This window comes from Pseudophryne corroboree, chromosome 1, assembly GCF_028390025.1.
Source record: "Pseudophryne corroboree isolate aPseCor3 chromosome 1, aPseCor3.hap2, whole genome shotgun sequence".
Lineage (NCBI taxonomy): Eukaryota > Metazoa > Chordata > Amphibia > Anura > Myobatrachidae > Pseudophryne > Pseudophryne corroboree.
The window spans coordinates 1,054,147,638-1,054,163,400 of record NC_086444.1 but is presented as its reverse complement, the minus strand read 5'-3'; the positions used below and the strand labels follow the sequence as shown (position 1 = coordinate 1,054,163,400).

The 15,763-nt window shown below is 42.3% G+C and overlaps 1 protein-coding gene across 1 annotated transcript in view; it reads right to left on the bottom strand.

Moving 5' to 3' along the window:
- DLC1 (DLC1 Rho GTPase activating protein) overlaps window positions 1-15,763 on the bottom strand; it is an 856,713-nt gene that overhangs the window by 365,618 nt on the left and 475,332 nt on the right. Inside the window, exon 5 of the mRNA XM_063920868.1 lies at window positions 14,955-14,988. Within this exon, the coding sequence (XP_063776938.1) occupies window positions 14,955-14,988 (34 nt within the window). The remainder of the gene's footprint in view (window positions 1-14,954; window positions 14,989-15,763) is intronic.

The following is a 15,763-nucleotide window of genomic DNA, read 5'->3' as shown; positions in this document are numbered from 1 at the left end:
CACTAAATCCCTTCCTCTTGTAACCAAGCTCCTGCAAACCACACCACCAACTCCCTCAGTGTCAATTTCCTCCTTAGACAGGAAAGCCAATAGTCCTGCAGGCCATGTCACTGTCAAGTCTGACGAGTTCTCTCCTGCCTGGGATTCCTCCGATGCATCCTTGAGTGTAACGCCTACTGCTGCTGGCGCTGCTGTTGTTGCTGCTGGGAGTCGATCGTCATCCCAGAGGGGAAGTCGGAAGACCACTTGTACTACTTCCAGTAAGCAATTGACTGTCCAACAGTCCTTTGTGAGGAAGATGAAATATCACAGCAGTCATCCTGCTGCAAAGCGGATAACTCAGGCCTTGGCAGCCTGGGTGGTGAGAAACGTGTTTCCGGTATCCACCGTTAATTCACAGGGAACTAGAGACTTGATTGAGGTACTGTGTCCCCGGTACCAAATACCATCTAGGTTCCATTTCTCTAGGCAGGCGATACCGAAAATGTACACAGATGTCAGAAAAAGAGTCACCAGTGTCCTAAAAAATGCAGTTGTACCCAATGTCCACATGTGGACAAGTGGAGCAGGGCAGATTCAGGACTATATGACTGTGACAGCCCACTGGGTAGATGTATTGCCTCCCGCAGCAAGAACAGCAGCGGCGGCACAAGTAGCAGCATCTCGCAAACGCCAACTCGTTCCTAGGCAGGCTACGCTTTGTATCACCGCTTTCCATAAGAGACACACAGCTGACAACCTCTTACGGAAACTGAGGAACATCATCGCAGAATGGCTTACCCTAATTGGACTCTCCTGGGGATTTGTGACATCGGACAACGCCACCAATATTGTGCGTGCATTACATCTGGGCAAATTCCAGCACGTCCCATGTTTTGCACATACATTGAATTTGGTGGTGCAGAATTATTTAAAAAACGTCAGGGGCGTGCAAGAGATGCTGTCGGTGGCCCGAAGAATTGCGGGCCACTTTCGGCATTCAGCCACCGCGTGCTGAAGACTGGAGCACCAGCAAACAGTCCTGAACCTGCCCTGCCATCATCTGAAGCAAGAGGTGGTAACGAGGTGGAATTCAACCCTCTATAGCTTCAGAGGATGGAGTAGCAGCAAAAGGCCATTCAAGCCTATACATTTGCCTACGATATAGGCAAAGGAGGGGGAATGCACCTGACTCAAGCGCAGTGGAGAATGATTTCAACGTTGTGCAAGGTTCTCCAACCCTTTGAACTTGCCACACGTGAAGTCAGTTCAGACACTGCCAGCCTGAGTCAGGTCATTCCCCTCATCAGGCTTTTGCAGAAGAAGCTGGAGATATTGAAGGAGGAGCTAAAACAGAGCGATTCCGCTAGGCATGTGGGACTTGTGGATGAAGCCCTTAATTCGCTTAACCAGGATTCACGGGTGGTTAATCTGTTGAAATCAGAGCACTACATTTTGGCCACCGTTCTCGATCCTAGATTTAAAACCTACGTTGTATCTCTCTTTCCGGCAGACACAAGTCTGCAGAGGTTCAAAGACCTGCTGGTGAGAAAATTGTCAAGACAAGCGGAACGTGACCCGTCAACAGCTCCTCCTTCACATTCTCCCGCAACTGGGGGTGCGAGGAAAAGGCTAAGAATTCCGAGCCCACCCGCTGGTGGTGATGCAGGGCCGTCTGAAGCGTGTGCTGACATCTGGTCCGGACTGAAGGACCTGCCAACGATTACTGACACGTCGTCTACTGTCACTGCATATGATTCTGTCACCATTGAAAGAATGGTGGAGGATTATATGAGTGACCGCATCCAAGTAGGCACGTCAGACAGTCCGTACGTATACTGGCAGGAAAAAGAGACAATTTGGAGGCCCTTGCACAAACTGGCTTTATTTTACCTAAGTTGCCCCCCCTCCAGTGTGTACTCCGAAAGAGTGTTTAGTGCAGCCGCTCACCATTTCAGCAATCGGCGTACGAGGTTACTTCCAGAAAATGTGGAGAAGATGATGTTCATCAAAATTAATTATAATCAATTCCTCCGTGGAGACATTCACCAGCAATTGCCTCCAGAAAGTACACAGGGACCTGAGATGGTGGATTCCAGTGGGGACGAATTAATAATCTGTGAGGAGGGGGATGTACACAGTGAAAGGGGTGAGGAATCGGAGGATGAGGAGGAGGTGGACATCTTGCCTCTGTAGAGCCAGTTTGTGCAAGGAGAGATTGATTGCTTCTTTTTTGGTGGGGGCCCAAACCAACCAGTCATTTCAGTCACAGTCGTGTGGCAGACTCTGTCGCTGAAATGATGGGTTTGTTAAAGTGTGCATGTCCTGTTTATACAACATAAGGGTGGGTGGGAGGGCCCAAGGACAATTCCATCTTGCACCTCTTTTTTCTTTCATTTTTCTTTGCATCATGTGCTGTTTGGGGACTATTTTTTTGAAGTGCCATCCTGCCTGACACTGCAGTGCCACTCCTAGATGGGCCAGGTGTTTGTGTCGGCCACTTGGGTCGCTTAGCTTAGACATCAAGCGACCTTGGTGCACCTCTTTTTTTCTTTGCATCATGTGCTGTTTGGGGACTATTTTTTAAATCTGCCATCCTGTCTGACACTGCAGTGCCACTCCTAGATGGGCCAGGTGTTTGTGTCGGCCACTTGGGTCGCTTAGCTTAGTCACACAGCTACCTCATTGCGCCTCTTTTTTTCTTTGCATCATGTGCTGTTTGGGGACTATTTTTTTGAAGTGCCATCCTGTCTGACACTGCAGTGCCACTCCTAGATGGGCCAGGTGTTTGTGTCGGCCACTTGGGTCGCTTAGCTTAGTCATCCAGCGACCTCGGTGCAAATTTTAGGACTAAAAATAATATTGTGAGGTGTGAGGTGTTCAGAATAGACTGAAAATGAGTGGAAATTATGGTTATTGAGGTTAATAATACTATGGGATCAAAATGACCCCCAAATTCTATGATTTAAGCTGTTTTTGAGGTTTTTTTGTAAAAAAACACCCGAATCCAAAACACACCCGAATCCGACAAAAAATTTTCAGGGAGGTTTTGCCAAAACGCGTCCGAATCCAAAACACGGCCGCGGAACCGAATCCAAAGTCAAAACACAAAAAATTTCCGGTGCACATCACTAAACATAACTATATTTTCTAAGTGACCTAGGAGGAGATGTTTCAAACCTTCTAAGGAGGACAAGTCGAGAAGTTGTCCATAGCAACTAATCAGCATCTACTGTAGATAGCATTTATCTAGTACATTCTATAAAATGATAAGGATAATCTCCCAGCAAAAGAATTGCACCACTTACAGCTGGTACAAAATACAGTTGCCAGGCTGTTAACCAACTAGCCCCATTCCAGCCACATAACAGCCATTCTCTGCTCCTTCCACTGGTTGCCTGTAAGATGACGAATCATCTTCAAGATTGGCTTACTGACTTTCAATGCCCTACATGACCCGGGCCCAAGGTACCTGAAGCAGATTCTGATTCCATACTGCCCCACTCGATTAGTGCAATCTATAGATGAAGGACTTTTAGCAGTACCTAGAATCTCCCATAATTCATCTGAGGGTTGAGCTTTTAGTCATGCGGCTCCGACTCTATGGAACTCACTTCCCTGCACAGTGCGAGAGGCTCCAACTATAGAATCCTTCAAAAACAGACTCAAGACTTTCCTGTTTACTCAAGCATTTCCGTAATGGGTGGTATTTATGTGACCGGCGGTCGGGAGACCGACGGTCACATGACCTTCACCAACATCCCGCCCCCTCACTATCCCGACGGTCGGCATGCCGATCAACAGGGACTATTTCCACTCGTGGGTGTCCACGGCACCCATAGAGTGGGAATAGAACCCGTGGCCCTCCCCACCGGGATCCTGGCGCCGGTATGCAGCCATACTACACCCCCGTAATGTCCTTTAGTATCTCCATGTTCTCTGTATTTTATATAAAGCTTTTCTATACTTCATTGTTTCTGTACTGTATTATGCTCTATCTGTTAAGTGCTTTGAGTCCTATTGTAGAAAGAGCGCTATATAAATAAAATAATAATAATAATAATAATTATTGTTATTATTATTATTATTATTATTTTATTATCATTATTAATATCTTATTGGTTGCTTTGGGCAACTTCTCCACTCTTTCGAATGTTTGATAAATCCCTCCCTGGATGTTTAAAAATCTGAATGTTGTTTAGAACTGACATTGAAAATAGTCCGAAGTCTTGCTGATGGGTGTACATCCTTCTACCTGGAGTTTAAGCTCTGTACTAGGAAGTTTAGTCTTTTTGCTTAGTTATGTTTTTTTTTTTTTTTTTTAGCTTTTTTAGAATAAAAGCCAAACACTGTGGGTGAACATAATCCTGGAGACATACAGGGAGGGGGGCTTTCAGGCTGGAGAGAACATTGAGGTATGGGGCTGGGGAGACACAGAGGACGGGGGAGGCTATATGGCAGCCACACTAGCTACTGACCTGTCAAATGATCGGTCACAAATAGTTTTCTGAATAATAGGAGAACATATTAACAACAAATGCCTGTTTCAGAGGTGGATACTATTTGCATTGCTTCTGCGATTCCAAATACAGTACAGAACAATGCAAGACATGGACAAGGTTTATAAACATTTGTGCATTAGCAGTCATAATAACCAAATAAGCAGCAGGGTGGCAGAACCCAAGGGTTAGGTGCCATTGTAGGTAGTGGGAAGGAGATGATGGCATAAGTGAGTGAAAGAAAAGCACATGGGGGAAGTCTCGTGATAGCTTACAGTCTAAAGGGAAGGGACAGATAGACAGGAGGGGAGCATGGAACAGAGGGTTAGGATGAGAGCTGAAAGACTTTGATAAAGAAGTGGGTCTTGAGAGCCCATTTGAGTACTGTATTATAGAGAGGTGGAAAGTCTGATAGAAAGATTGTTCCAGAGATAGGGAGCAGCATGTGCAGAATCTTGGAGGCGGGAATGGGAAGAAGTAATTTGTTTGCAGGAGAGGCAATATTCATTTGTGGAGTGAAGAGGGCGGACGGGAGTGTGAAGGGAAATGAAGTCAGAGATGTAAATGGGACAGGAATGGTTGAGGGCTTTGTATGTGAGTGTGAGAAGCATGAATTGGGTTCTGAAGGGAAGCCAGTGTAGGGTTTGTAGGAGAGGGGAAGCAAATGTAGTACGTTTGGAGAGTAAGATGAGCCAGGCAGCAGCACTGAGAACATATTGGAATGGAGAGAGGTGGGGGATAGGGAGGCTAGATAATTGAAGGTTACAGTAGTCCATTCTGGAGATGACCAGCGAATGGATGAGAGTCTTAGTTGTCTGCAGGATGAGAAAGGGTCTGATCCTGGAGACATTTTTGAGATGGAAAAAGTAGGACTATGAAATGTACTAAATGTGTGGACTGAAGGAGTGGGAGGAGACAAGGATAACTCCATGACAGCACACTTGCTGGCTTGAGCAGATTGTGGTACTGTCAACAGATAAAGAAAATATTTGTGGTGAGGTTATTCGGGAGGGTGGGAAGATCATCAGCTCAGTCTTAGACTTGTTAAGTTTATGAAAGTGCTGGGACATCCTGGAAGAGATAGCAGAGAGACAGTTAGATACTGTATATGAGTGAGAAGAGAGGGGAAAAGTTCAGGGGAGAAGAGGTAGATCTGAATGTCATCAGCATACCATTAATATTGAAGGCCATGATGAGCTCACCTAACGAGGATGTATAGAGGGAGAATAGCAGGTCAAAGAAAAGAATGTTGATGAACAACTACTGGAAGAGGAAGTGGGGGAGAAGTTGAATCATGAGAGGAGACAGAGAAAGAGGTAATAATAATAATAATAATAATAATAATAATAATAAAAAAATCTAATATAGTAAAATGGTGTAATAAACCTAAGAGAATCACAATTTGTTTTCCTCTACTATGTACTGTAGATTCCTTTCTTAATGATAGCGCACTTGTGCCTAAGACAAAAACAATTGCAGCAAAACAAATATGATTTGGAGTCACTGTTAATAGATTTGTTTATGCAGTGAGAAAAAGTTACTGTGAAGAGGAGTGAGCTCTCTGGGAAAACTGGCTCCTCCTGCCAGCGCCAATTACAACATGTTTATACTGGGAATCATTCTGGGAACTATTACAGACTGAATTCACTGAAGGGCTGGTGACATCCTGACAAGGAGCAGCTGCTAAAGCCCTTTAAAGCAGACATCTAAAGTTATCTTTTAGCACAAGGAACTCTGCAATATGCAAACAAAACTATAGTGAGAGCATTTTATTCAGCTATACTAACCTGGGAGCAAGCACTCTAATCCGACAAACCAACTCGGCTTCTAAGTCGAGATGGCAGACTGCGCTATGCCTGCGCCCTGGGTTGGCTTCCCCTACAGATAACAGTTGTACTGCGGTGTGGTTAATAAAATACTGTCTCTTAGGCAATCAGGAATTGGAGAAACCTATTTTTTTTGCTAAAACATACTATATAATGCATTATGTAGCAAATGGAGTAACATTACATTCTTTTTAATATAATTTAAGGTGAAACGTTCTCTTGAAAAATAAACAATTGCAAATAAACAAAAACAAATACTGTATATGTATAATATTGTACATTTCATCATATAATTGTATTAAATAAGCGCAACGGAATATACTGCACTATTTAAGAAACTGCTAATCATCACCATAATAAATATATTAACACGTTTTACCTTAGCATAAATGTGGATTGTGATGAGGGCATCCAGGTAAAGTAACAGTTTATATATTGCATTCTGATGGTGATGTTTATGCCAGTGTATCTGCAGCAGGTGAGGGTTGGTGCAGATTGCAGTGGGAAAAATAATATGTTAACCTTAAATACCCTTATACTGTAAATGTTTCAGATTTTGAGACCAACACATGCAGAGTAACAAACATAGAGATCACAGTTCGCAATGTGTTCTGTGATCCATTAGTAACAAAGGGCAATGGAAGTAGAATAATCACAGGCACTACAGACAGTAGCATATGGTAAGAGAATTACAGTTTATGCTTAATTAGGCAGATTTTCTGATTTGCCAAAGACACCCACCCATTTATATGGCACAATGAACCATGGGCCTAATTTTGAGACGTCCACAAACCTGATACACCTCCGTTGGTCTGAGATCTGCGCATACGCAGATGCAACACTGCGCTTTTGCATATCTCGTTCTGCGGTATTGCTTGCAGTGACCCTTTTGGTGGCAGCGACACCCAGTGTTGCAGAAAATAGGGTTGTGTCGGCACCATTTTCTAGGCTTGCTTAAGCCAGAGGCACAGCTTTTAGGACTTCAGCAGCATGAAAACACTGGCTATCCTGTGTAACCTGAGGGTTACTCAGATGGATGTTCATGCAGAGTGATCCGATGCTGCATCTAAGGATGCAGCAGATCACAGAAGCCTGCAGGTGACTATTCACACAAGACACCTTCTGCTGCATTAGCATATTTTAGCACAGCTTCTGCATACAAAGGGGTGTATCCAATTACCTGCAGTCAATGACCCTGGGTAATTGTATCGCCAGGGGCTATCCAATTAGCCCCAATGCAATACGCTCCTCTCCCCGATGCCTGCACTTATCCTGCCTGAGCCGCAATAACACATGGGATCGGGAGCTTAGCCCAGATCCCATGTGTTTTCACACGATCGCAATTCCTTTTTTGATCATTCAAATTGGATGCCACGATTATGACCATCGGTCAAAAATCGCGATATCTGCCCATTTTGATATGACGAAAACAGATCGCCTCTAATTAGATACCTCCCAAAGGCGCTGTAGTTGTGCTACTGCATCCATATGTGAATCAGACCCTGTGTCATGGAGGTTTCTTAGCATGATTTAAACTTGTCATTTATGTTGTATGGTCTAGACATGGCTACTAATAACAAATGCACAGACAAAATTCTTAAAGCTATGTGTGCAAATGCTAGGAGCTTGGGAGACAAAATTCCAGAGCTAATTGTGATAATGACAAGGGATAACCTGGATTTTGTGGCAATTACAGAGTCATGGTGCAATGAGAATCATGACTGGGACATAACTATACCAGGATACAATTTATTTAGAAAGGATAGAATAGAAAGAATAGGAGGAGGGGTAGCAATGTATGTGAAAAAAAGCATAAATGCTACTTTAATACAAAATATTGATGACAAAACTGAGGCCCTTTGGGTCACCATAGAAACCAAGGAGAAGGACATTATTCGCATTGGGGTGATCTATAGACCACCAAGCCAGGGGAAGAATTTGGACAGGAACCTTTTGTTGGACATCACTAAAACGGCTTTAAAGGGAGAAGTCATAATCTTGGGAGACTTTAATTTACCTGATGTAAATTGGGAGGGGTCTTTTGCAAGTACAGCTACAAGTGGCAAATTTCTACATTCCTTACAGGGAGCATCTCTCAAGCAATTGGTGAGGGAGCCCACTCGCAAAGACTCAATATTAGATTTAATTCTTACAAATGGTGATAGAATATCTGACATATATGTGGGTGAGCACAGTGATCATCAAGCAGTATGGTTTAGGATAAAGACAGGATCCAACTCCAGTCACACAAAAACAAAGGTGTTGGATTTTAGAAATGCTGTCTTTGCAAAAATGGGGAGATGTTTAAGTGATTCTTTGGTGGACTGGAGGAACTTGGAAGGAGTGCAGGAGAGGTGGGAAAAACTGAAAAGTGCAATACTAAGTGCAACTGACCTTCGTATCAAAATGGTTAGGAAAACCACCAGGAGAAGGAAGCCAGTGTGGTTCACAAAAGAAGTATCAACTAGTCTGAAAGCAAAAAAGATGGCTTTTAGGAAATACAAACAAACTCAACATAATAACGACAAAGAGGTGTATCTTGACAGATGAAACGATGCTAAGAAAGTGATTAGATGTGCAAAGGCAGAAGCTGAGGAGAAAATGGCCCAGTCAGTAGATAAAGGGGGCAAAACTTTTTTTAAGTATATAAGTGAAAGGAGAAAATCAAATGGAGGAATAATAAGACTTAAGACAGAGAGTGAGCATTTGGTGGAGGGAGACAAGGCAATAGCAGATCACCATAATAATTATTTTTGATCAGTATTTACTACAGAAGAAGGGATGGGGCCACAGTTAAGTTGCAAGGACATTCATAAAAATAAGGTAGATGAAAGTACATTAACAGAGGAGACGGTCCTAACAGAACTTTCAAAATTAAAAGTGGATAAATCAATGGGACCAGATGGGATACACCCAAGGATACTGAAAGAGCTAAAAGATGTGCTGGTTACACCTTTAACAGAATCATTTAACCAGTAACTAAATACAGGTGCTATTCCAGAGGATTGGAAAAGAGCAAATGTAGTTCCACTGCACAAAAGTGGAAGCAAGGAAGAAGCAAGTAACTACAGTCCATTAAGCCTTACATCAGTAGTAGGGAAATTAATGGAAAAACTATTAAAAGAAAGAGTTGTGGAATATCTTAAATCAAACAACTTACAGGATCCAAAACAGCATGGATTTACAAGTGGGAGATCATGCCAAACAAATCTTATTGACTTTTTTGACTCTGTGACGAAAATAATAGATAAAGGGAGAGCTGTAGATGTAGCATATCTAGACTTTAGTAAGGCATTTGACACTGTCCCACATCGCAGACTGCTAAATAAACTTGAACGCGTGGGGGTGTATTATAAAACAGTTAAATGGATAAGAACCTGGTTGCAGGATAGGAAACAGACAGTTGTAGTTAATGGAGTGCAATCTATGGAGAGAAATGTTACCAGTGGAGTACCCCAGGGATCTGTACTTGGTCCAGTTCTCTTTAATATCTATGTTGGTGACATTGCAGATGGTATTGAAGGGAAGGTATGCCTTTTTGCAGATGATACAAAGATATGCAACAGGGTAGACACACCGGGAGGGGTAAAACAAATGATTGATGACCTAGGTAGGCTTGAGAAATGGTCAAGAACGTGGCAACGACAGTTTAATGCTAAAAAATGCAAAATCATGCACTTTGGTCTCAAAAGCCCAAAAGCGAAATATATAGTATCAATGGTACTATAATGGAAACTACTGAGGAGGAAAGGGATTTCGGAGTTACTATTTCAAGTGACTTGAAGGCAGTAAAAGCAATGCAACAAAGCAATGAGAAAGGCAAGTCAGATGCAAGAGGAATCAGCAGCAGAAAAAAAGAAGTGATAATGCCACTGTATAGGTCATTGGTGCGGCCCCATCTGGAATACTGTGTCCAGTTTTGGAGACCATATCTCCAGAAGGATATAAATACATTAGAGAGTGTACAAAGAAGGGCAACTAAAATGGTGCATGGCCTACATCACAAAACTTACCCGGAAAGGCTAAAAGATCTTAACATGTATAGTTTGTAGGAGAGAAGGGAAAGGGGGGACATGATAGAAACTTTCAAATATATCAAGGGTCTTTACAAAGTTCAGGAGGGAAACATTCTTTAAATGAAGAGAAGTATTAGAACTCAAGGACATACACTGAAACTGGAGGGGGGGGGGAGGTTCAGGGGAAATGTAAGGAAAAATTACTTCACAGAAAGGGTAGTGGATAAGTGGAATAGCCTCCCACCAGAGGTGGTAAAGGCTAAGACTGTAGAGCAATTTAAACATGCTTGGGATAGGCATATGAATATCCTTACAAAGAATTAAGGTTCAAAAAGGGTTGAGATTGCCTAAAGGATAAAAAAAGTGGCAGACTAGATGGGCCAAGTGGTTCTTATCTGCCGTCAAATTCTATGTTTCTATGTTTCTATGATTATTCAGATGTATAAGCACTGTAGTTTCCTAACAATTCACATGACTGAATCCACCGTTCCCCACACATAAAAAGAGATAAATAACCCCTACTAGACTTGCAGGAGAGTAAGCAAGGCTTGAAGTCATGCAGATCATTGCTATATGAGGTATATGAGACAAATGGATACACACGTGGGTAACAGGATACCCTGACAGTATTCTGGAGAAGACTGTAGATGCACCGGAGTGAGTGCCAGTAGCACAATAGAGTCAGACAGTAGGATTAATGGACTAGACTGTACAGCAGAGGCAAGCTGCTGGTGTGATAGGAACTGGATGCAAAGCACAATTTGGCATGCTTCAGGTGATGTTGGTACTGAGTGCTTTGTACAACTGCGACAGGCTGAAAGTACAGTACTCTTAGAGCTGATAGGCTCAGCGGGGGCAGGTGACCATTGCAGGAACCTGGTTGGACAAGTCAGTCATATGAGAGCAATCAAGATGGTGATGCCCAAGTTCCGCAATTGGAAACAATGCCAGCCACACATGCAGGTATGCCAGATTAGCCCTCAGGAATGCCAGACATGGAGGGATATGAATGGTCATGACATGACACAGTGTATTAAGGTACCTTTCTGAGACAGGATGCCACCGCGTTAATTTGTGTAAAGCAGCACCACCAGGTATTGCAATTTAATTAAGCATCTTGTCTCAGTCAGGAGGCGCCTGAAGGGCAGGAGCACATTGTGACCCTTGTGTGGCTATGAGCAGCATTATTGGCATTGGTGGCAGCCACGGCACTTTACATGGTGACTGCTTAGAATCCTGTAAGGTGGCTGCAAAAAACATTGGGGGAGAGTGGCAGAATGTGTAGTGAACAGCTGCGAGGCATCGCATTATCTACAAGCATGGATGAGCCCATATCAACTCTGATGGTGGTAATCCCAGAGAGTGCAGGAACCAGACCACAGGATGCTGCTCAGTAGTGGCCCACATGGACATGGGAGGAGATGTGTTACTGGATGTATACATTTCTATTATAGCATGTCTTTTGTATTATGTTATAAATGCATTGATTATATTATTGCAGGATGCCCACAGAAATATTATGCAGCACGGTGATACAGGATATTTTATTTGCTTTATTATTTATACAAAGTTTTAATAAACCATGGTCAAAAGTAATTGATTAATGTTTCCTTTTTTTAATATACTTAATGCTCCATAGGAGTAGTCTATGCCACATACTATATACAAAGTGCAGGTTTACTGCACAGTCATATACAGTACCTCCCGCTTTTGGCAGGACAGTACCTCTTTTTGGGGGCTGTCCCACCTGCGGGCCGCAGTGCCCCGCGAGGTGGAAAGTTGGGGGGAGCATTGTCACCACTGCTCTGCATAGTAGCCATTGATTAGATGCCACACACATGCACATGGCATCTGTTCACAGTGTTCGGAGAGCCTGGATGCAGCCCAGCATCTACAGATATGACAATGGGAGCATGCCATGAAGTTGCACCTCTTCCCACAAGGCCGTGCCCCCTTTACAGACACTACGAAATGTTGGAAGTTATACAACTATTCTTATATCATGAGATCCTTTACTATTAAACGGACAAGGCATATGCTGGGTCACCTCTCCCGCTCCGCCCCCCACTCTGCACCATCCCTCCCCACTCCATCCCTGCTTAATGCTTATCCCGTTCTCAGAGCCGGCCCTAACCAATATGATGCCCTAGGCAAGATTTTGGCTGGTGCCCCCTAGCACCACCGCTGGTTCTGCCTCTGACCTTGCACCTCTTTCTCAGCACCATCACCCCTCACCCATAGCAGTCCTTGTACTCCCTATATTTTAAATAGGAACAGTTCGCAGATTTGATGCACAGCCCAAAAAGGGGCATCTTCTTGCTGGGAATGGCCACACAATAGTAACCCCAATTCCAATTACGCCACACAGTACTGCAACTTTATTCACATTTTATCTTGCGATAGTGTCCATAATTCATATTACATCCCACAGTAGTATCACTTTACCTTATAAACGTTACTCCTCACAGTAGAGCCACTTATTCACATTACATCACACTGAATTGCTCCTTATTAACTTTACACCACGCCTTATTGCTCTTTATTCACATTAGATGACACAGTAGTGCCCTTTCTATATGCAACGCCACATAGTAGAGCACCGTATACACATAATGCCACACATTAGTAATGCATTTATACACAATTCCACACAGTAATGCCCCTTACACATATGAGACACATTAATGTCCTTATAAACATAATGTGCCTTACACATTATGACAACCTTTATTAATGCCCTTTTACACATAATGTACCTTACACATATGGCGCACATTATTAATGCCCTTATGCACATAATGACACACATAGTGCCCCCTACACATTTTCTGCACATTATTAGTGCCCCTATACACATAATAACACACACAACCAGTAGTACCCTGTTACACATATGCAGCACATCATTAATGCCCTTATACACATAATGACACACATAGTGGCCCTTTACACATATGTTGCACATTATTAATGCATTTTTACATGACACACATAATGCTCTTTACACATATTCCGAACACTACTGCACAACCAACCCACTCACATGCACACAACACTCACACTTCCACTAACACTGTGACCTCTGCCTCTGCTTGGATACAGATGTGTCCTCACAAATCTTGCATTAATGCTAACATCGGGCACCTTTTTTTTAATGAAAATGCATCTTATTTGCATTGCTATGTGGCTAGGATGCACAAGCAGCTTCTGCTGATTAAACTGATATGCAGCATGCCTATATACTGTGTGAGGCTGTGGCTGTATCTGCATATGAAATGCTACATACAGAATATAGGCATGCCGCATATAATTTTAATCAGCAGAAGCTGCTGATGCCCCTAGGCATACCAAATGCCCTAGGCAATTGATAGTTTGCCTATGCCTATGGCCGGCTCTGCCCGTTCTGATGCTCACAGAGTGGTCCTCTATCATTTCAGGACTGTCCTATCACTGTAGTGGGAGCCAGTGGCTCCTGAGGAGTGCCCCACAGTCCCCACTATGCGTTTGGTACATGAGAGAGACCTTAATGGCTTTATTATGTAGATGGTCTTGCGTACAGTACTATTGTCCATGTAAACATGATGAGTACTGGCTTATTTCTGCACTGCTCTCGTACTGGATTATTTCTGCACTGCTCTCCGTTCATGCACATACATGTCACAGATCTTTCACATCTGCAGTTCTATATACTTGTGCTTTATCTCAATGCTCATCATCAACTGTACATCCTCCTTCCATACCTCTGCAACATGTGCACTGCTACAAATCTCAGTCTGACATCTTCCCTTGCATGGATTCCTGCACCTTGATAATAAATCTTTTGGTATCATTCTTACTGATCTTGCATGTCTGAATCTAATCCTAATAACCTTTTACCTTTCTCCTGCCTCTTCAGCCACCTGTCTTTCCCTCAATGTTGGGATTTTTCTGCCACTGTGCAAAGATGTCTGTAAGTTATATACCATTCACTCTTCATTTCCATCATTTGTCTGGGCCTGACCGAAATGCTGCTCTGTGATCTCACATATTATACAATTACTGACATGTCACATAGAAAACATTTCATGTTTATCTAAGAAATGTTATTTGGACTCCAAAACTGTGTGGACATTTGGACTTTGCATGAAGTCAGAAAATGATGACTACACATTCCTACACATTCCAAAATTCATTTGACTCTCTCTCTCTCTCTCTATATATATATATATATATATACATATATATATAATACATATCTTATGAAGACATTAACCACTTTTTCCCACTCACAGCACGTATGCTGGTCTCCATGACCAGTAGTAGTCAATAGTTGTCCCACTGGATTGATATTATAAAAAAAAAAAAACAGTCAATGAAAACATTTGTGCCCTGATTATAACATACTGTACACTCACTAGCAATAGGTACTCAGCAGGGCTGAATTTGCCATTATACAGTATCTCATGCAAATTGACAATGTAATTATCCCTAGAGGCGGATTTAGACCTTTAGGGGGCCCTAAGCGAGACACCGATTTGAGGCTCCCCTTCCTCAAATAATCCTCAGTGTGCCATATATATATATATATATATATATATATATATATATATATATTTATATATATATATATATAGGAAAAACATATTTGCACTTACCAGCCTTTTCTCTTTCAGCTATCATCGGCAAAGCCTAAAAGGAAAAAAGAGAGATGACTATTATATGGGAGTGATATACTGTATGGGGCTAAAAGTAATAGCCTGTGAGCTGCTAGAGGTGCGGGGCTTTGTGCGAGTCTGTCTGTATTTTTAAAATGACAATCATTTATAAGGCAAAACCATCTTGGTTTTGCCTTGTAAAAATACGGTCAGACCTACGCAAAGTCCCGCACCTCTAGCAGCTCGCAGGCTATTACCTTTAGCCCATAGTCTTATCTATATAATGTGTTATTTTGCTATATTGTAGACAGTTGCTTAATGTCATATCAATCATAATACAGTATGCTACAATTAACTGCAATACTTCTAGATTCAGACCTTCATAGTTTATTTTGTAACATACTAGTGATGTTAATGTATGTGGCATGTGGACTGTAAATAGTATTTATATATACAGTGAGCAATAGAGATGTGCTCACACTGTTCAGTAGGAAAATATGTGTATAGTATATAATAGTACACTTCCTATTTATACTACAAATATATGATAAGGATATGAGAAGTGGCTTTGCAGTTTATGCTTTCTATAAAACAATGTATTCAGCAATCATGCGTCTTTATATGGTCACACAACTCCCTGGTGATTTCTAATATCCTAAGAATTTACACCCATGGTTACACTATCCATTATATGAAGCACCATATTGCTCATGACCACAGATGTGTGGAGAAGATACGTTTGGTAATGTAAGTGATCCACTTGTGTAGACTGGAACAGATATTAGTAAAATCTCTTAAATCTTGTTCCG